Source organism: Dicentrarchus labrax, unplaced genomic scaffold (genome assembly GCF_905237075.1).
Source record: "Dicentrarchus labrax unplaced genomic scaffold, dlabrax2021, whole genome shotgun sequence".
NCBI classification, from domain to species: Eukaryota; Metazoa; Chordata; class Actinopteri; family Moronidae; genus Dicentrarchus; species Dicentrarchus labrax.
In genome coordinates this window covers 25754404-25775954 of record NW_026136718.1, presented here as the reverse complement: position 1 = coordinate 25775954, position 21551 = coordinate 25754404, and the positions used below count along the sequence as shown (strand labels likewise).

At 41.1% G+C, this 21551-nt stretch overlaps 1 protein-coding gene across 1 annotated transcript; it reads right to left on the bottom strand.

Annotated features, from left to right (window-relative positions):
* Window positions 1-10222: 10222 nt before the first annotated feature.
* lmo4b (LIM domain only 4b) lies at window positions 10223-21327 on the bottom strand. The gene is made up of 5 exons (XM_051377103.1): window positions 20853-21327; window positions 19034-19274; window positions 14264-14360; window positions 13410-13565; window positions 10223-11188 (listed from the first exon to the last, which is right to left on the bottom strand). Exons 2-5 carry the CDS (start codon window positions 19267-19269, stop codon window positions 11180-11182), a joined length of 498 nt encoding a protein of 165 aa, XP_051233063.1. The 5' UTR covers window positions 19270-19274; window positions 20853-21327; the 3' UTR covers window positions 10223-11179.
* Between the last annotated feature and the right edge of the window lie 224 nt (window positions 21328-21551).

Sequence of the window (21551 nt, the reverse complement as noted above, 5' to 3'; positions counted from 1 at the left end):
GAAAAGTGTACTGTGCTGGAGCTGTTTACATGGTCAAGAGCAGTAATGTCGCACAACGGATGTACTGGTCAAGAGAGATGATAGGCCCCTCTCTGCTTTCATCAGAGCGAGGCTGGTTAGTCATCAGTGTGCGTGTGTGTGTTCAGGTTTAGACCAGTGCCGGAGCAGAGGAGCCCCCAGCCTTCTCATAGTTGCACTGTAACTTAGAATGCAATATGAGAGCGGAATTAGTCACCACGTTCCCAACAGGCATTCACCCACTGTAGTAATGTTTCTGTCACCACCTGAGTACTGTACACGGCCCTGTCTCTCACTACAGCTGCCCACCTGATCTGCAGGTAGTAAGATACTTCTTCTTCTACATTATAGATTTGCATGTGAATGATTTTGTTGAGGAGTTTTGAACAGAAACTGACAGCACATAATTTAGCGTTATGCTGCGAGGAAGCTAAACATGTAAGCTTGAGGTTAAGATTATAACAGTGCCCCTTTTTGTCAGTTGAGTAACAAACAGGATCGATCCCCTATGCACTGCTGTTTTGCTTTTATTATAAAGCAGCATAACATTTCAACCTCATAGTCAGAAAATAAACAACTAATTGTGTGTAGCTGTATCAACCTCAGGTGTTGTGCCATTGTTACTATGGATTGTGGTCATATTTTATTTACCAGCTTATGATCAAAACATAAAAAAAATGTGATGACAGCCATGCACACTGCATGAGCAATTAGACAGGTGTTAAGGCTGCGTTTGCACAATGTGGGCATTCAGCTGGGTTAGTTCCATGCATTATTACAAGATGCTATCCCATTGCTATCCTTCATAGCCATTTTGCCACCAGTTTGTTGTCACTTCGTAAGCTGTTCCTTCGGTCAGGTGGGAGCGTCGTAGTCAGACATTCACAGTATCTCATACTCAGAATAACAATGAGGAGGGGGAACGTGAACAGTTTTTTTGTTTTCCAATTTGGTTTTTCCCACATAGCATGGCAAGTCCCAACCATATAGCACTTTATAGCCCTGTGTCTGAAATCGCTCTGTGAAAAATAAAATGGCCTAAAGTATAATGCACTGGGTAGCAAATAGGGAGCTATTTTGTACAATTTTGGCAATTTATATACCTGAAATGTCGATTAAGGATCATCTGAATTGTACAACTGCTTTCCACACAATATGGCGGATCAAAAAAGAATTCAAAGGGCAATATTTCACAGACAGATTAGGTCATCATTTTAATGTTCACCTGTGCTTTCACTTCAACAACTACACATATAAATTACCTGTGACAAAAATAGAAGAACTTTCCTTTAAACTCAAGCTTAATTTCATCATTCTGATCTAATCATCTTAAAAAAACAGATTAGCCATTGGCCCAGGTTTGGCCCACTGTCCAAAATAAGCCCCTCCACCGGCCAAGGAGAGCTCGGCGAGAAGCAGCTTAATAGATTTAGATGAAAGGAGGGAATCATGGAAGCCTCGACCAGCAGAGAGTGAGAGCATCTGCTCAAAGGCCACCTCCCCATGCCCGGATCACCATCTCCAGAAGAACTCGGGCAGGCATGGAGCCTCCATCTCCACAGCTCCACACTAATTCCAGTGCCCCAGCCACACGCAGGCTAATTAAGGCCATGCATTTATTTATGACTGAGCTCATTAAACAGCGAAAAAGATGGTCGCCGCTCTGAAAACACATTAGTCCCCGAGGAAACTGCCTGTGAAGTCGCTCCCCTCTGGCTGTTTCAGGTCACAGATTCAGAATCTTTGTGACATATGAAGAAACAGTGAACTGTAATGCCTTAAAAAAAAAAAAACATAGGTTCTGAGGCGATGAAATGATGGTTCAGGACGTTCTTCAGGGTATATTTGAAGCTGCTTGAACTGGTCCCATAATTACATGTATAGGTCATTGACCGGGGGATGAACAGAAATTTCACTTTCAGGTCTTGTGCTTTGCATTTTGGTCCGCGGGTATTTGTGAAATCTGTTGTTCTTTACATTCATGATGTTCTTCCTTTAATATAATTTGACAACTGCAGCAAAAAGAAATGACACTTTGGGCAAAAATAACAGTGATTAACGGACATAACTCAACTTAGATGAACACAAAATGCCCCCAACCTCAAACACATTCCACCACCCCCACCCTCTTTTTTATATTACTGTGGTATTTAAGTTAATTTAGGACTTAGGCAGTGCAGAGCTATGAAATCAAAGACAGAGGATATCCTTCAGGTATATTTCGTGCCTGAAGTACTCATATTTCTCACTCTCTATCTCTTTGTGTGTGTGTGTGTGTGTGTGTGTGTGTGTGTGTGTGTGTGTGTGTGTGTGTGTAAAGGGCATAGACAGAGAGATCTTACGCAGATCCTACTCCCTTCCTTGTAATTGCAAAGATAATGCCAAATCACACAGTCCTTTGCTGAGACAACTGGCAACTTGATTTAGTGCTCTTTAATGGCTCCAACTTTAAAGACTCAGAAATTCCTCCTTTCTACTTGTGCTGTTGAGCTGCTCATCTGGACTGCAAACAGCTGGAAAGGTTTCATGCTGCCATCCAGTTTAGCTAGCTATCCCGAGACTAATGCTAACACCAAACTACAGCTACCAGCTAACAGAACCAGCTAACAGAACCAGCTAACAGCGCAGCCACTGCAGGCCAGGGAGCGGCAGTCAGAGAGCGTTGCTGCTGTTACAGTCCAGCTATGTCTAAACACGACGTTCCCTCTTCCTAGGTGTAAATCCAATGTACTGGTGGAACTGGAATAAAGAAAGATTCCCACTGCGTGCCCCATGTAGGCTACATGTCACCGCCCCCCCCTTCCTGTCCGTCTTCACCTGTCCAATCAAATAAAGCCATATGATCTGATACATGTCCTCAAGTGATGTCACTCGAGGCAGCGTTGGTTATGGCTGAACACTAATAAACTGAATCAATCCGGGGGGGTACCTCTGTAGCCTGCTCCTCATTGAGGCTACAGACTCCATTGCTAGAATAAGACAACCAGTCTCCTACTACACTGTTGGCGGTAACGGTGCTTTGTGGGTAATGTAGGTTTTGACAAGGAAGAATAATGCATTGAATAAAAAAGACAATATCTCTGGTCCAGCCCAGACCATCAAATCAGAGGGTTGTTGTAACATATTTTAATTTATTTAAAAACAGCAATTACAATTACTGTTTAAAGCTACAGTCCTTTTTGTTGATACAAGATTTCATCTCCTGTCTGATGAAACCTGTTTTTAAGCAGCATTTGCCATATTTAATAATAATATTTAATATCACTCAATACTTATTACTTTAGTTTTTTCAATATTAGAATTTAGATTGTGTTATTTTATTGCTCAAATGCAGCATTTTGTTGGAAGAACTATTTGCTATGTCAGATAGTGATAGTGATAGGTGGACTCAGGAAGAGCATCGGGCTGTGAAGCTAATATGACATAGTGGCCGCTCAATGTGGAACCAAATGCAGGAGAACTGGCTATTTTAAACCAGGAAGTCAAACCTTGAGCAGCGTTCATATGAATGAACGCAGCCCTGCCTCTAATGCTGTGTAAACAACTGTTTGTCTTTGTTGTTTGTTGTTTTTCTTTTTCTTTGAGTTGGTGAGTGTTGGAACAGTGGAATGACCAACAAAGATAGTTTTGGTGAATTTTATTTCTGTGTCTTTCCACTTTAAATTAAGTTACAATGTCACAATGGTCTACTTGGTAAAATTAGCATTTTTATCTATGGAGTCTGGTAGTGAGTGATAGCAGATTCTGGTCTGGCAAACAGCTGTTTCTGGTTAAAGAAAAGCTCTGTCTCTGTAGGGACCCTTTCCATAATGTTTTCGGACCCTTAGAATAACAATCTGAGCCTGTCAGTGGCAGAAACGTGAACTGTTAGTGGATGTACTTTGATGGGCACATTTGTCCCCAAGGATTAGCTACGTTGTGAATATTTTCCCATCTAACTCTGTGAATTAAGGGTTTATTTTATTCAAATCAATGTTTGCAACTAACAAAGACACTTTTGTAGAGTTTCATTGTTTTTTGTCCAGTTAGAAGTGTGTTTTATGATTATCTGCAAGGTAAAAGTACTGCTTTTATCAAAGGAGTTTTGGTCTGAGATACCGGTGCTCTAGTATAATTCTGTATACATTACCTTTAACAATTAACAAAGTAATGATTGTTAACACGTTAAGTAATCAGTCCATGGAATACCTTAAGTCTACATCCATACTTATTTTTTTTTACTTTTCACACAGTATTTATGTAAAAAGGAGTGGTGGAATCGCCATTATGGTGTGGTTGCTGCAGGCACAGAGGGGCTAAAATCAATCCACAGGATACCCACTCAGTGCTTCATTTTAGGATGGCTGATAAACAACAGCATTTGGTGACCTTTTGGTGTTCTTATGGGGGATTTAACCCCCTGCTCAGAGCTGCACCATGCTGGTGGCTCCAGCAGACAGGAGCATGATTTGCGCTGGAACTCAGATGGGACTTTTTCTGCAGGCATCACAGGACGCCTGCGCAAAAAACTATGATATCACATGCTGAGGTCCTCTGATTCACCGGACAGTGCGAGACCCCGAGTCTGACAGTGTGTTTTTGGCTCATCACAGTCAGTGTTCAGGAGTGTATTGCGTGTGTCTGTGTGTGTGAGACAGAAAGAGAGGGGTGGGGGTGGTGGGGGGGCAGGGGCGAACTCTTCACTCTCTGTAGGACTCTGTCTAAGATGCTTTCAACAGCAGGCAAACTGGTTCTGCACTTACTGTGAGAGGAAGCTCTGAGTGTTTAGAGTACTCAGTCCACTTAATGCATTATTATTGTTACTACATTCTTGAGGAGAATGGGGGAAAATGGAACAAGGAATGCTTTTCAAGAGTCAAACCAGTAAAAGGAGAATGTGTGTGTGTGTGTGTGTGTGTGTGTGTGTGTGTGTGTGTGTGTGTGTGTGTGTGTGTGTGGCGGGGTAAACATAACATGAGTGTTGACTATCTCATTCCTTTTGTATTTATGCTCATTTTTTCAATAGCGTCTCATAAAAGCAATCCGAGCCCAGATGTCATGTTTGTAATATTCTCTAGTGAAATAAACATTTATGTCCCATTCCCTTTGTGTATTTATTTTTTCAATGAAAAAGATGATGCAGTTACTTGATTATAAACCGATTAAATTTCTTTATTTCATAATAGTAGTTGATGTCATTGTGATATGGAAGTTCTGTTTAAGAAAAAAGGGGCAACTAATATTTTTGATATTTTTTAGGAAATCTGAAATAAAGTTTCCTATGTGAAAATGTGAAAAGATTCATTTATTTGTTGTTTCTCTTTTTTTAAGAAACAGTACTGCATGTTAACAATGTCTACTGAGTAAATGTGGCTTTAAGAAGATAAGAGTCCTGAGGGCAGGAGGTTCTTTGTTTCTCTTGTTGCATTACGAGTGCATTTCCACTGCGAAGGACATCTGAGCGTAAAGTCAGCCTCTTTTCGTCAGGAGGTAAGCCTTTTAACAGTGAAAAGCAAAGCTTTAACGGTGCTCCTTGCACCAGAGTTCACAGCATACATAATGGAGAGGATAGAGTTACCTGCTACTTTAGGCCAAACATGACTGCCAATAATTGCCTTACCAATATTTGCATGTCCCTCTCTGTGTTATTGAACACCCTGCTAAGTAACTGAGCACCCTGGCCCAGGCACTATTTTAAGTTGTTTGCTGATTCCACGGTGGGCTGAAACAAGACAATTATGAACCACATTTCACACCATTATGGTGTTTTAAGGGGCCTCAGGTTTCATTGAAAGCTTGGACTCTGGCCTCCTGAATACCATGCTCATGTATCTATAGAAGGTCTAGATCTGGCTGATGTTGAAATTCATGTTATTATTTGATATGTTAGAGCAGCCAGCCATTTGAATAAATGCAGAAACAGACTGACTCTGGCCAGTCAGTAGTAAATACCTTTGTATTGTAATGTGTTGACCTATAATCATTATAATCTGGGAAACTGTGGTGATGAGATGCTTCACTTGCCCAAGTTTTGTCAAAACCTGATAAATGGTTTATGAGATACAAGTGAACAAAGGAACAGACAAAACCCCTTGGACCTAATCAGTGTAATTACAGAAATGCTGGAACGCAATGGTGAGATGCATAATTTTCACAGGTTTTGGCAAAATCTGATCAAGACTGGCCAAGAAAACAGATGGATGGATGAGCTAATGAAGGAACAAATAAAGAAATGAGAGTGTAATGGTGGTATGGAGGAAGTTCTAGCTAAGAAATACAGGAAATGGCTAATACAGCATTAATTTATTTCAGATACCTTCTAGGAAACGAGAGATTCCTTTCTGCTTCAGCCATTCTATATAACAGTTTTAACCCATTAGTGACCAACGACTATATTTACTAAGCCCCACAGAATGTTAGAGATGAAAACCTCAAATTTGCTGTGGAAACTGTGGAGACATGGGACTACATATGACACAATTAAAATGTTTGATTTCACAAATTTATCATGCAGACAAATCAAAGTACATTGTATTGAAATTTAAGTTGATTTGAATCCAGTGGTACCATTCGATATAACTCGCTGTAGCGTTTGAGATACAGCCAGTTCTGTATCACTCTATATTTAGTGCTTAGTCACTAGGTTACTTATTTTATCCCATAGGAATACATAATAAAATGTCTCTAAAATGTCATTTATTTCTGTGCACCAGCATTTGAATTAAAATGTGATGACAGTAGTGGCGTTGTTTGCGTCATCAGGACCCATTTAGTCCTAAAGATCCCCCCCGTTTTCATTCCCTGGTCCTGAATTAGTTTCAGCTGTATTTTGTACAGTTGGAATGACAAACTTTTTGAAACTTCAGCTTGAAACTACGTTTCTCAAGTTGGCTGAATTTAGCTACGGTTCACACAGGCACACAGGCAAGTTTACTGAATGCCAACTAATATATATAACTTCATATTTATCTGTGAGTCACATTCAGCAGCCTTTTTGTTTTATATCAACTTTCTTTTGTGCCTGCTCCAAATTTTGTTGACGACTGAATGAATATTGGTCTTATTCCCCTCAGAGAGCTCTGTATTCACACCTCCAGCCCAACAATATTTTGTCATTTCTTAGAAATGTTACTCTTTTGCAGATCGAAAACTGTCAAGACGTGTCTTTCGTTCAAAACTGGCCATCAAAACAAACATTACATGAGTGTTGTCTGAAACTTTTACCAAAATAAAATACAAAGTCAGCACAGTTGCAAGGCTGTAATTGTAGTTCCTTTGTATTGTACCAGTGTAGGGTACATACAGTTAGCTTTACCTTTATGTAGTTTCATATAATTCATAGCCAGTGTGCCCCAAGCATCACAAAGTGCCATACATTAACAGTAACATTTACAGATGACATTTTCTCTCCTTGTAGCCTTGCACCATTTTCCAATATACCATCAAACAGACACAAGGAGCTCACTCTCCTCTAATCTTCAGTGGTGGAAGGAATGGTAAAAGTACAAATCACCACTTGCGGTGCCAAGCTGCTGTTCCACTGAGATTTGTTCCTGTATGTAAATAGTTTTTCAAATGGATGGAGCTTATGATTGTTGGCAGGATAATATAATATATAATATAATGGCTTCATATTCAGTGGAGCCTTTTGGTTCAGTTCATGAATTTGGAAGCACTGAGGCCTTTAGACAAAAACACTGCCTCTTCCCAGGTCATAAACCTTATACTCTGTCCAATAAATAAATCTATAAAATGTGTTGAAGTTATTAACATAAAGCATCTGGAAGGTGTTATGTATATTGTTTCTGATACAGTAAACAAAAAGCTAGTTTCTGAATAAAGTTTCCCCCAGTTTGCATGGCCCATCATGCAGAAAACAACATCTGCTCTTCCATAAAAATCTCCCAATCACACTGAGATTAATGACGATCAAAAACTTGCGGCAGAATGAAGACATAAACTAATTACAAATAAATACAAGGTGACTAATCATAAGTAATCCAGTTGTGGTGCATCAGCAGACTCCCCAGTGAGAGCAGGAAGGAGCTGGAGTTGAAGCAAAGTGATTTCCCTCAGGCAGACATGCCATTTAAGTGTGCTCCATTGTTGTGGGTGAGATCCATTAGCCCTCACTCTGGTTTGCCACATCAAAGCAAATTCTCACATATGGATTATGTGTAAATAGAGTTTTTTATATATATATATAATTTCAGTGAGTCTGTAACTGAGCTTTTTGACTTGTTCAATAAGTTGATGACGTATATGAAATGTGTGTGTGCGTCGCCATGTGTACAGCTTACGTATATTTATGTGTGTGTGCGTATGTGTTTATGTGTGCATGGATGTGTGTGTGAGTAAACAGCTTAATGGAACCAAGCGGATTTCATAATGGAAAAGGCCAACGTTAGTGTAGCACGGAACAGTGTTGTTATAATGTGGATTACTGAGGTCACTTAAAAGCTAAATCAAACCCAAAATCAACTTAAAGGATAATTCATTTTCTAAAAATCTGATACTCAAAGGCTTCTTTGGCCTGAGAGTCGTTTAATAAGCAGGTGAAAGTGGAATGCATGATCTGCTCCTCTGGTTACCACCTCCCAAACATCAACCATGGATGATGCCTGTGACATGTTTCATAATTCATCTCAAATCATCCTAAAAGACCTTAAATCAAATGCAGCAGTTAAGCTAAATGAGGATGATGTTTTTGAAGCATTTTGCAGTCCTCTAAGTATTAATGCTGACTACATTTTGATGATGTTTACATAGCTATTCCCCCAAATTCCAGTTTTAAGTGGTTCATAGAACCTCCAGCCAAAGCTCCATTTAAATGTCACGTGAAAAAGCTGAATTATCCCCAGAGATTGTTTTATTTTTTGTTAATCTGACCATATTGTTTTTGTGCATTTGCAATGAGATTCAGCTCCAAGAGTGAGGTTCTGAAGTTCGCTTTGGCATCACTAATGTTTCCCAACTACATGAAGGGGGAGTGTGGGTGTCAAAACTAAACAATACTTGTTGTATTCATTTAATTTTTTAAGAATTGCATTTATCATCTAACTCCTGTCTTAAATTTGCTCAATTTAAATAGTTGGTGCCACCCTTTGCTGAATTGCTGAGCATGATCTTTTTGCACACCTGAACTCTTCATCTGTAACATCTGTGCATCGGGCCACAAATCTGGGCGTTGTCTGGACTTAGATCTAAATTTCAGCAGTCTAAATCAGTTACAGCATCAACCTTTTATCATCTAAAAGATATTGCTACAGTAAGGAGACTCTTGTCCAAACATGATCTAGAAAAGTTATTCCATGCAAGTTAGAAAGCTCTTAGGCAGCTACCACTTGTCCAAAATGCAAACCGAATTATATTCCTGACATGCTTTCTTTGTATGTATGAACCTTCTGGGGTAGGTCTGCTGTCTGAGCAGCTAAATGGAATTCAGCCATGGGAGATGCTTTCAGAAACATTGGCATTCAAAACAGATCAGTTTCTTCTGGCTTCGCAAGATTTTTGTAGCATTTAAAAACACAAAAGTCTGCTTACTCTTTCTTCTATTTGAGCTGATTTTTGCATGAAAGTCTTATCCTGTACAGCAGCATTGTTTCAGCGGCGGCGGCGGGCTCATGAGGGGCCCAGACTCCACAGATAAGCGCATCAGCCATTACCGGGTTCCTCCTTCAGACCTATTAGGTCTTGCAAGGACTTCAAACACCAATTTGTTCTGCAAATAGCCCATTCAATTTGTGCCTGCCAAAGAGACACCTCTCTCCCTCTCTGCAGTAATTGAATCTTCAAAGGGACATTTTCCTCCATTTCTGTCAGGTATTAGAGTGATGAATAGCAAACGGTCATTTGAACAGAAAGAGAGGATACATGTTTATCCATTTTCGGTTAGACGCTCATCATGTGCCTTGATGATTGCTAGGCTGGAAATTGAATGGCAGCAGTGTGGGATCTTTAATAGAGGATTTTCACTGGTAAGACAAACAAGTCTCAGTGCACTAAATATCAGCCTTTTGCATGAAAGATACATTCTTGGGCACTTAGCGAATGGGATCTTGTGGTAATTATGTCATTCTGACAAAGCTTCTTTGGTAAAAACAAAGGATTCAAAAGACAGTATTAGCACAATGCTTAGTGCGAGAAGAAGAGCACTTATAATCTATAAACCCAAGTTTAGAAAAGAACAGATTCTGAAGCTTTACAATGAATTTAAGGAGGCTTTTAAATCTTCAATATTTTTATTAATTAAATACACCATACTGGAGCAAATGTCTCGGAAAATATCACAAATAAATTTCTCTTTCATTCAGCATTTATATGTTGGTGATGATCTCTACATTACTGACTATGAGCAAATTTCTTCAGTTTTCCATGGGTTCAGGTTTCGAGGGGAGAGGGGAGGACTGGAGCTGAGTGCGGAGGGTCAGATGTACTGTAGCCACGCCTGGACAACGACATTTACATGCATACTGTACATACATGGTAGTTTTACAAATACACCAAGAGAGTGTTCATGATTTGTTTTCCACAAAAAGCCACAGATTTTTTTTTTTTTTTTTTTTTTAAAACCCCGTTTTTATATATATATACCACCAAAGAAAAAAAAGAAAAAAAAGGAACACATTCCCCTTTGACAACACTTAAAATATATAAAGTGGAAACACCATGTTGTTGGGAAATGAGGATAGAAAAGGAAGAGAGGAAAAATGAAAAGGTCCCGGTTTTCCCCCCAAATGTCTTTAAACAAATATGCAGAGTTGAAAAGTCTGCATCTCTTTAACCTCATTAGTCTTTTTCTCTTTCCCTCACTTCAGTCACAACATCCTCTTGTGTGTTATTTAATTTTCTCTTCCTGAAGAGTCCCCTTGGATTCTGATCGGTCTCCGGTCTATGTTTTATTCCAAGGTCATGGAGTCCTCAGCGTCCAGATTCAGGTGCGTTAAGTGCAAGTATCCACCCATATTTGGGGAAGAACCAAGGTTGAAGGCTGGGTGTTGGGTATGGGTTGCAGAAATAAAAGTCAGGTTACTGGTAAGATGGGTTGAGGATTCCTTTAGGACAAAGGGCCTGGGAGCACAGCTAAAAGGCTGGGGTGCTGCTGATCCACGCTGTCTCGGGTGACAATGAGTAAGGGCTAAAATGAAGGCACACATCCTGCTTCCTGCGCGGCTCCTGCCTAACACACCTGAATAGTGAGAGATAAAAAATAAAACATTTTAAGAATTTGGGCCGTCATTAAAGAGTATCAATTCACAAAATACCATAAATGTTTCACCCTGATGAATCAACTTTCCACCAGCACCAGTGTTTAATTTATTGATCAGCCAGGCTTTGAAAACCATCTGGTGTCCCATTTACTTTGCATTAACTTAAAAGTGCATCCATGAAGCGATTCTCTTTGGTATAATTATAACCACGCTCCAACATAACTGCAGGAGGTGTTCAGTCCTGTGAAACAGAAAAATTGTTTTTTTTCCCTTTATGATTCTAAGGGGCGATTTACTTTTCCCTTCATCCCTCAAATCACTAGGAGGGCTCCAGTCTATTAGTAATTGCAAACTCCTACTTGGGGGCTAATTAAAGTGACTGACGCTGGGAGGGTCTCCCTCCCCTGGGTCAAAGCAGCTCCGTATGAGAGAGGTAATTTGTCTGTTCTGAACAAAGAGATTAGGAAGAAGCTGGGAAGAAAGCTTAATAACTGAGCATCAAATGTCCTATGCTATGAATGCGGACAACACCAATTATGTCACGGCAAAATCGCACATAATCAAAACAACGGTCGGTAGATAACCCAGTGTTTCCGTATGAGCAGTGACTGCTTCATTTTCTCTCTGCTAAACCAGACCGTGTTTCTATATTCAATCTATGTTGTGCTGCTGAGGAGACATGAGGTATATTGATTTTGAGAGCTGTTATCCTACAGTACGTCTGTGTTATTTGAGGCCGTCCAAATTCTGTTTGAGCAAAAGAAATGAGAATGTTTGTGTGATAAAGTGCCTCAGCAGCAGGATAATTCTCCTTATTTCACTCACGGAGATAACAAAAGCATCCTGAGACTGTTCCCACTGAGGGATGCTTCTCTGTTTATTTAATCATTCTCTCTCTGCTATAATTAAAGCACCAGGGCCAATATTCAGATTGCATTTTAGCATCAATAATTCAGCAGTTTTCACTACAATTGATGTTAGCACATAAATAAACAATGAGGCCTCATATTTACTACACCAGCCATGCTGCAGGAGACATTGAGGGCGGGAGTAAGGACTTAAACAGACATTTAAAATTAAGCTAGATAATGCAACGGCTTTCAATTTAAATGTGAGGAGCTCTAAGAGCTCTAAGAGCTGATTTGTAGAAGTGACAAGCCCTTAAAAGGCCTGTGACGTGGAGGGAGGGAGGGAGGTGGGGGGCTTAATGGAGTTCTACCTCTCCTCTACTCACAAAACCACTCAAGGTGAAATGCATGCTCCCAACAATATAATTCCTCTTTCAGTCAGAGTCTGACACACTCCAAACACCTCCCATATCTCTCTGTGTGCTGTGTGTGCAGACAAGGTATCAATAAAGCTCCTTGTTGTGAGGCAAAAATGATTATATCTCCTGCGGGCAGAATGAAGCTATCCTGAAGAATGAAGTTATCCTTCGTATATGATTAGGCCTTCTGTTTTGCTTTCACTGGAGGCATCAAGATCAAATCAGGGAAAGCCATGATGACAGCTTTCATGATATACTGGCTGCTGCAGCTTGCTGTCTGTGTTCAACCTCGGGCCCTGGATACATATTTCTGGCCTTGGAGTAATAACTTAGCCCAGGTGATCCCAGTCTTGTTGATACAGTAGTCAAATGCTGTTTTAAACAGTCTGTATTAATGGCACCAAGTGTCATTCTTTAGCTCAATTGGAAGTCTGGCTCGGGACAGCAAATAAATTCAAGATGAGTCAAATATGTATCTGCTCATAACAAACCCGATTGCGAGGACAGCAGTACAAAAAAATCATTTTCACATGTTTTGTGCTGACGGTTAATACAGATTTTCTGAGTGCGTGTCCTCCAACAAGAATGATGGAAAAATCCATTGGCTGTCTAAAAATAAAATTCATCTCTGCTCTGTAAGATTTAATATCCACTGCATGCCTTGCAGTGAAGTTGAATCGACGACATCAATATAAACAGAGTGAAAAATGTTGGCGTGAAAATTACAGATGTTTTTCTTTTCCTGCTAATGACTCCAACTGACTGATGACAAGCTTTTACTGACTTGTACTTTACTTTGAAGTCATCAGCCTTCTGCCCCTTTTAATACTTTGAAATGAGACTACAAAGAACTCCGGAGCACTCTCCACCATCACAGAGCCCCCGTCATGTTTCAGTGGTGCAGACAGAAGGAAGGGTGGTGGGGGTCTTACCTTCTGGTCGGGCAGTAGCGGGTTCGTCTGCAGTGAACTCAAATGGCCGTTGATGAGTGCTGTGGGTCTGTCGTGTTCGCAGAACAGGCTGCCGTTGATGTAGTGGAACCGATCCCCGGGGACGAGCCGGTTCCGGCAGGTGGAACATGTGAAACACTGCGAGGAAGGGGGGGGGCAGAGAGAGAACCGATCACAACCAGGCCTGAGGACCAGGGGGCAGAGCTCAAACCTATTATGTAATAACACCTTGGAGCAAACACACGTTTTTTCTGAACAACTGTGTGTGCAGGTGTCGGTGGTGGTTAAAGGTGAAAAATACAGGTACAACTAATTAACAGCAATGTAGGGCTTTTCTTGACTAACCAATTAATGGTTTGGTCTATAAATTACTAGAAAATAATGAAAAATGCCCATCAATTTACTTAAACTCAAGTTGATGTAATAAAACGTCTCGTTTTGTCTGACCCAAAAACCCAACATTTTATTTACTATCACATAAGACAGAAAAGTTAATGGTTATGTAAAGGTTAATGTTAATGTTGTTTTATTTTTGCTTAAAAAATAACATTAATGATGCTGGCTTTATTGTGCTACCATCTTCAAAGCTTTTAAATATTTACTGACCACATCTGGACCAAACAAGCTATATAATTATAGTGCGAACAATTCAATTCAACTGTATTTATCTCGGCAAGCATCATTGTATGCGGCAGCTCGCCACCCAAATGAACACACACACACACACACACACACACACAATAGGTAGAAAAAGACACAAGGCTGTGGTCTTAAAAGTGTGTGTAGTATTCTTACTTGATCCAATTCAAAGCCCCATAGAGGAAACTTGAGTTTACCTTGAGATGGTACACGTTGCCCTGTGCCCTCATCACCAGTTCACTGGCTGGAATGGACTGACCACAAGCGCTGCAGGCTCCACTGTTTCCAAATAATCTGAGAAAAAGGAAGAAAAGAGGAGAAGAGCAAAGTGTTACTATGGAACCACTGCATAGATTTAGCCTTGTGTAATGAACTGTGGCATCCACTCTTTTGTCTGTTGAGTATCTGACTGAAAGAGAACTATATTCAGTTCACTGTATAAGTTCACTGGTCCCCAGCTCCATTTCTAACTTGAAGGGAAAACATACAGGAGAGAGAGAAAAAAGAGAGAAGAGGAACAGAATGAAGAAATAGAAAATCATCACAATATCGACGGAAAAATGAATCCTCCAGCACTCTGCTCTCCACAAGCATCTAGCACTGAAACTGCATATTACTTTTGGTGCACATTTTTTGCAACCTAATAATAACCTGGAACATAAGCAATCAGGACCTAAGAGGATTTGATTGTACATCCAGGCGGAGACATAGTGCTTTTGCCATTAGGACTCCTGTGAATGCTCTGTCAGTGCCGTGTTTCCATTAGAAACCCGTAGCTACTCGGGTTGATATATAATGTGCATGGGTTAACCTTTTCAATCATGGTGTCAACACTTTAGATTTGCTTCTGCTCATCTCTTTCGTCCCTAACCTTCTCTCTCTCCCTCTCTCTCTCTCTCTCTCTTTCCCTCTGCCTCTTGATAATGAAATGCTTGCTCCAGCTTCCCTTCTATCTTCCTTCTGAGTCCACAATTTAGATTACTTCATCTCGGTGAGCAGCAAACTGAATGAAATTTCGATTTGAGCAGAAAGTAATTTACTGGGATCTGGACCCATTTGTCATCATATCTCACCGGGTGTTTGCTCTATCACTGCACTTTTCCTAAGCAATCAAATAAGACCACGGCATCTGACATGCTCCGGAGAGAAGGGGAGAGAGGGATGGAAAAAGAAAGGGATAGGGGGGAGTGGTTAACATTGGTGTGTGTGCATCAGATAAAGTTGTTTGGCTTAAAAAAAATTAGGCAAGAAAGAAACACAAAACACAAGAGGAAAGTGTTGTAAGATTTAGATTTTTTTTCTACTCACAACATTCTTGAGGACAATCTTATGAAAAGTATTTAACAAATTCATGCTGAGACGGAGCGAGGGAATAAATGCTTCTACCATCCCGACCATAACCTAAGCAGTTGTTAGATATATTGACGAACAAACAAGCCAGAGCTCTTTGCAAAAGGGACACAGAAATGGCTTTCAATAAGACAGCCTATGCAGAAGCAAATTTTGTCTTGGCATCATTTGGAAAGGCTCCATCAAAACTCAATTTCAGAAACTAATTAACTGGAGACTGTCGTCACAACACTGCCAATTCTCTGCTTTCACTGGGACAAACATGACAGTGGAAACGAACATATAGGCCTTGCTTTAAGACTCTTGTGCTCATGCAACGTGTGGAAAAGCAAAGCTACACTTCTCCCGCAAAGACGTTTCTGCATATCAAAGCGGCCTCATTCCTCAAATTCAAACTTTGCTCAAATTGAAAATCTGTTCCTCGTGTTGAATTTATTCCTCGAGGAGTTTCCTCTGTGCGAATGCTTTTGAGAGGTGTCGAAACAAAGACTACAGGACGTTTTAACCGTAGCCTTTTATATTTCACCACAATGTGGAACTCATACCAGGTTCATTATTTTACCAGGGGATAGCTCTTGATAGTATTTGATTTAAGGAGCCTAAGCCTTTAGGTGCTCAATTAAGTTGCTATATCGGTTTGAACTTGGGCTCTAATGGCCTCCTCTGCCAGTGACCTACAGCGCAGAGGTGAAGTAGACACCCCAGGTCAGTATAATTAAGGCCAAGGGACTCTTTAATTGCAATGACACATCTGGTTTCAGCTTTTTTTTTCTCCTAAAGAAATCAGTGGTTGGTACGATGTTTCTGGAGGATGGCTTCATCTTGATTTATCTGTTTTCTTCCCCTGTGGATCTGACTTTGCTCAACCAACGTGTCTGATTAAATTAAATAACAAAAGGAAAAAAAACACATTTGGAGCTGTCTGTTGTCTATATAGGCAATGACTATTGGATTTCATTTCAGCACTGACTGCCAGGTGAAATATAGCATGGCTTGCTGCTGGGCTGTCTGGTAAATGCAGACCTCATTCACCAAGGCCTTTGAGTAGGGTAAAATTACCCCACAACAATGATTTCTGCAACACAGTCCATTAAAAATGCCTCTCTACATCAGCAGCCAAAGCACCTTAAAAGCACTAGGCCATATTGATACTGAAGCGGGGCTTTGCATAATGGCAAGAGCTGCATTAGAGAAAAAGGGTGGAGGGGCCGGGGACGGAGTGGGGTGGGGTGGGGAGATTGCGAGGATGAGGGAGGGCGTGCGTGGATCCGTGTTGTGTGCGTGCATGTGTTTTGGGAAGAGGGGGATGGGGAGGTGTGTGTGGAGGGGTGGAGGGGTGGAGGGGTGGAGGGTGGGTGGGTGGTGGTGGTGGTGGCGGTGGGGGATCAGCCAAATTACACTTGGTTAATTCAGAGTAACAGATCTGGCCCCAAGTGAATTGAAGGCCTTGAATTAATTCTGTTATGACAAATCAAGATAAACGTTTCCCCTAAATTGCATGCGATTTAATTAATTTCTGAGATCCCGGTTTTTTCCTGGCCTAATAGTTCACATTCTCTTGTGCTGTCATAGTGCTTGAGTGGGCAGACTTCAAAGTGATATTAAATAACCAACTATTAGATTTACCTCACACGTTCTATTGGAAAAGTGCCATTTAATTACCTAGGCTTATTCAATTAAGGGGACAGCATTCTCCCTGAATCCAGCAGCCACAAGTAAATTAATTCTCCCTCTACTAGCAGCCCACAGAAATAATATCACCTCCAGCTTAAAACAACATGATCCCCACAGCAAACGCAACTTTGGCTTAAAGTTTGACATTAAAGCTTTTGGTGGCAGCACTGCGTGAAAAACAGGGATGGTGCTTGTCCTGTGAGGTTTGGGAATATTCCTACTTGATTGATGGGAGATGTGTATCATCCCAGGCCAAGCACACATCCCATTATAGCAGTGATGTGATGCATTTCGGCTCCAGATCAATCAGATGAGCATTTTCATATCAGCTGTATTAATATGGGTTTGGTGCTACAGCTTAAAATGTATGTCGTCTGGCCAGTTTAGCAATCTATTACAAAAATGAGTCTGCCCCTTTAAGATGAGGGAAAAAAAACAGCGGCAAATGGCCTTCGCAATAATCCCTCTTCTCTATCTGTCTTTCTCTCTTGCTCTCTCTCAAAAGCCAATTTGGTTAATTAAATGTTTTGTTTGCAGTGTGGCTCTCATTCATTTCGGACACGTCATTGGGAGCGGATACAAGCCAGGGACCAGATCTCATTAGATAAAACCCATCAGGACTAAAGGAAATGGAGGGGGACTATAATTAAAGCATTTAATTGTGTAGACTCACTGTCAGATGTTTTTTTTTTCCCCCGCTCCTATCTTTATCTCTACAGAGATCTCATGGTTCCATAATATGCGTTTTAGCTCTTCCACCAAGCATACTCTCATTACAAGTGGAAAGGTGTATCCACACTTTCCCCCCTTCCAATTTTAATTACGTTATAGTCCCATTATGAATGAAGTACCCCATTGACTTCCTCATCCTCTTTATGAGGTGGGTGTGAGAGCGCACAGGCACACTTTAGATTTTGAATTATCCGTGCAGATTTAATAGCAGTGTTGCACATTCATGTTGACTGTAATGCAGTTCCATCTTTTAGATTATTAATGCAAAAAAAATTAAGGGTACCTAAACTCAGACACATGAATTTACACGTTTTTAACACACAAAAACAGAACAATTCAACTAGGAAACATGTCTTGCATAGCTTTTAAAGTGATCTGAAGTGTTAAAAACAGTTAATGAATATGATAGAAATCAATATAGACTAGTTCTTGCGCCTGAGGGTGACTCAAGAAAGTATTTGAACTTTCAGTAAACTGTGCCTTGTGCCGTCACATCAGACTGCTCTACATTACCAGAATGAGAGTGTCACCACCTCTGGTTGGGTGTCTGGCACACCTACTAGAATATTTAAAAAGGCTCTCTTTGCTAATTAAATGGTGCATTTCTGTTATATACAAAAAGACAAAAAAAAATAATAATCTGTGCCCAACACGAACACTGTACATGTCTTGCAAAAATCTTACAAGACCAATTTTCTGTCCTTCAGTTGACCATAAACAGCACACAGGACAGACATGCAGATGGCCTGCAGAACAACTCTTTTGCTTTGTGCTCTGTCAACATGCCAGTGTGACTGACCTCCTTCAGGGTGTACCAGGGAGACTTCAACCAGGATACTTTAATGAACACTGATGATGTTAGTAGAATTTGAGACACATGTTCCGCAAAAATACGCCCAACCTTGCTGATCATCGCATGACCAGCAAAGATCTCTGTTAATTTAGTTTTAAAACCTTGTTATTGTTATTGTCTAACTTGATTTAATATCCTTTAATATATTCCAGGACTTTTAAAAGTAAAGTTATTTCTTTTTCTGAGAAGCACAATTTTCCTTAAAAAGTCACACAAGATGTGAAATGAATTATATATCTTATACCGTAACATTAGAATAGCAGTTACTTCCCAATCTGCGGTAATAATGATCAATGACAATCTCCTGAAAATGAGTGCTAAACTAAAACGGGTGCATGCATTCCAGTCTTTTTCTCACCTGATATAGTCGTTTCTACAGAGGATCATGCCGCTTTTTGTGTAGCACGACGTGCCGATTTCGCCCAGCTGGGCCTGGCAGCAGGAGCACTTGAGGCATCGGCTGTGCCAGTAGCTGTCCATGGTGTAAAGGAGGAAGCGGTCTGCGATTTTTCCCCCGCAGCCTGCACACCGCTTCCAGGACAGAGAACCTGTGCCCACCGGTGGTGGCTGGCTGCTGCCTCCGGGATTCACCATTGTCCCTAAAACACACACACAGAAGAGATAATGTTACGATTTCACACCCAGAAGGCTGTTGTTCATACTTTAACCAGGCAAGTATTGTTTTGTATACAACCAGGTCAGGACCTGGGAAGGGTCACAGGGCTATGTTGGATCCCTATACGACCGGGTAATAAGATCATGTATACCACGCACTACATGTGAATTTATCAATTATCACATTTACAATTTCAGCCCCTTGAAGTTGCATCAGCGTGGTCTTTGAACGGCTGCAGGCTGCAAATCGAACCAAAGCACAATAGCTGATCTCATAAAGGGAACCGTTCTGAGTTTTGTTCAAGAGAGCTTCGAGTCATTTAGTGAACTAATCTGCCCTTGATCTCTGTCTCATCCCCATGCTGTTGCTTCATTGGACCTCTCATGATGAATGTCTGTTAACTGATAACACCGGGAGCCAAAGGAACAATTATGCAGCATGGGCTTTTGTTGAGCTGTCCTAAGAAATTCTAAATAGTGCAATACTTCACCACACAATTCCTCACTCTATTGCAGTTTGAATAGCTGGAAGGTGGTAATTACTGCAAAACACAAAGGAATACTGTATGAAAAGGCTGGAACAGAACTGGCTTCAAACTGACATGTGAAACAGTTTGGCTTGTTGGTTCTGTGTTCACCAACACTTGATGCTTGCTTGGCCTTTGACCTGAGTGACGAATATGATCTGTCTTGCAACTAAAAACCAATATTTAACAGGACACACAGCCCTGATACACCACAGACCTGCTGTAATGATGCTAAGTGTTCTAATCTAATGCAATGCAGGCATTTGTTTCACCCGCAAAATGAATGTGGGTTCGTTCAAATGTAATCCTCTCCAATTTGGTCAGGCAGACTACATGGATAAAGCCAAATCTTTGTTGAAAGGCAGGTAGGCTAATTAGGGTTTGGGAGGGGGGGGACACAGAAAAGCATTCAGTAAGCCCATTAGCGATGGCTCTTAGGGACAAACCACAGCGTACCTTAGTGCTGATTAAATCTAAAAGGAGATGAATCAAAAGGCCGACCTGAAAGTGACTCCCTGGATAAACAAGACGGACCATCGTCAAGTTTCATTCAGAGAGGAGTTTCTTTTTTTTTCCCCGCTGAGGGATGGAGGGGACAGGAGGGGAAGGGGGGTGGCTTTTAACTTAAATGGGCTAACTCAAGTAATTACACGGGCAGGCAATTTGGGCGCAGAGACCAAGTCATGGAAATAGAAGAGAGAGAGAGAGAGAGAGAAAAACATATCAGGCAGCCATGTGCTATAAAGGTCCTGTCCGCTGGCTGCTGCTGTTTAATGGAAAATGAAAGAAATGTAGCATCACATTGGTGTTATTGCGGAGTAAATGCGTAAATAAGGGATAAGGAGGAGGAGGATAATGTCGCAAGAATAACACAGGCTATCAGGTATCACCGCTAGCATTCTTAAAAGAAAACACATACCAGAAAGACACAACGGGGTTAGTTTCCAGTGTAAACTAGCCACAATTAGAAAGAATAAAAACAGACATTTTAACGAGTCGACATGCAACATAGCTGTAATATCAACCAACACCCACCTCGTTTGTCTCTTTTAAGTGTAATGGCTGTAAAGTTAATGGCTTGAAGCGGAGGAAGGTAAACAGGTTGACCACAACAGTCCCAAAAAGTACAGGTAGAACGCGGAGACTATCGCGCGCGGTCGGCCTCCAGCTCCGCGCGACAGCGAACCTCAGCGAGGACTCGAGCTCGGATGGCAACAAGCGGAGTACCGAGCAAATGGAGTTATCAGATAGTATTTCCACTGGACGGTTCCCGTTTTACTGTTGCTGCTTTACTGCTCGTTTTTTCGCTGGAACAAAAGGAGTCCATTGCAAGACGTAATTACAGGTCTACGCATGCCGTAATTTCCTCAGAGCGAGAAGTGCTTGTTTGGGCAAAAAGAAAGGGAAAAGAAATAACGAGGCTGGCAGAGAGGCTATAATTGACTGTCCTCCCGTCTGCTCTCTGGGTCCCGTTAGCTGCTTGTTCTACATGTGTCGCTGACAGGAAGAAACCTCCAGTAAAAACCCCTTTTAGCCGTGTGACGAAGGTGCCGCCGCAGCCAATCGGCGCGCAGTCCATTTAGCAGGAATAACAAATGCAGCCAATCAGAGGTGAGGTGAGATTGACTTGGACACGCAGAGGAGGATGGAAACGGGAGGTGGACGGTAGAGATGGACCGGAGAGGTGCGAAGAGACGAGTGTCAAATGTACACTTAAAAACATTTAGAGGGACA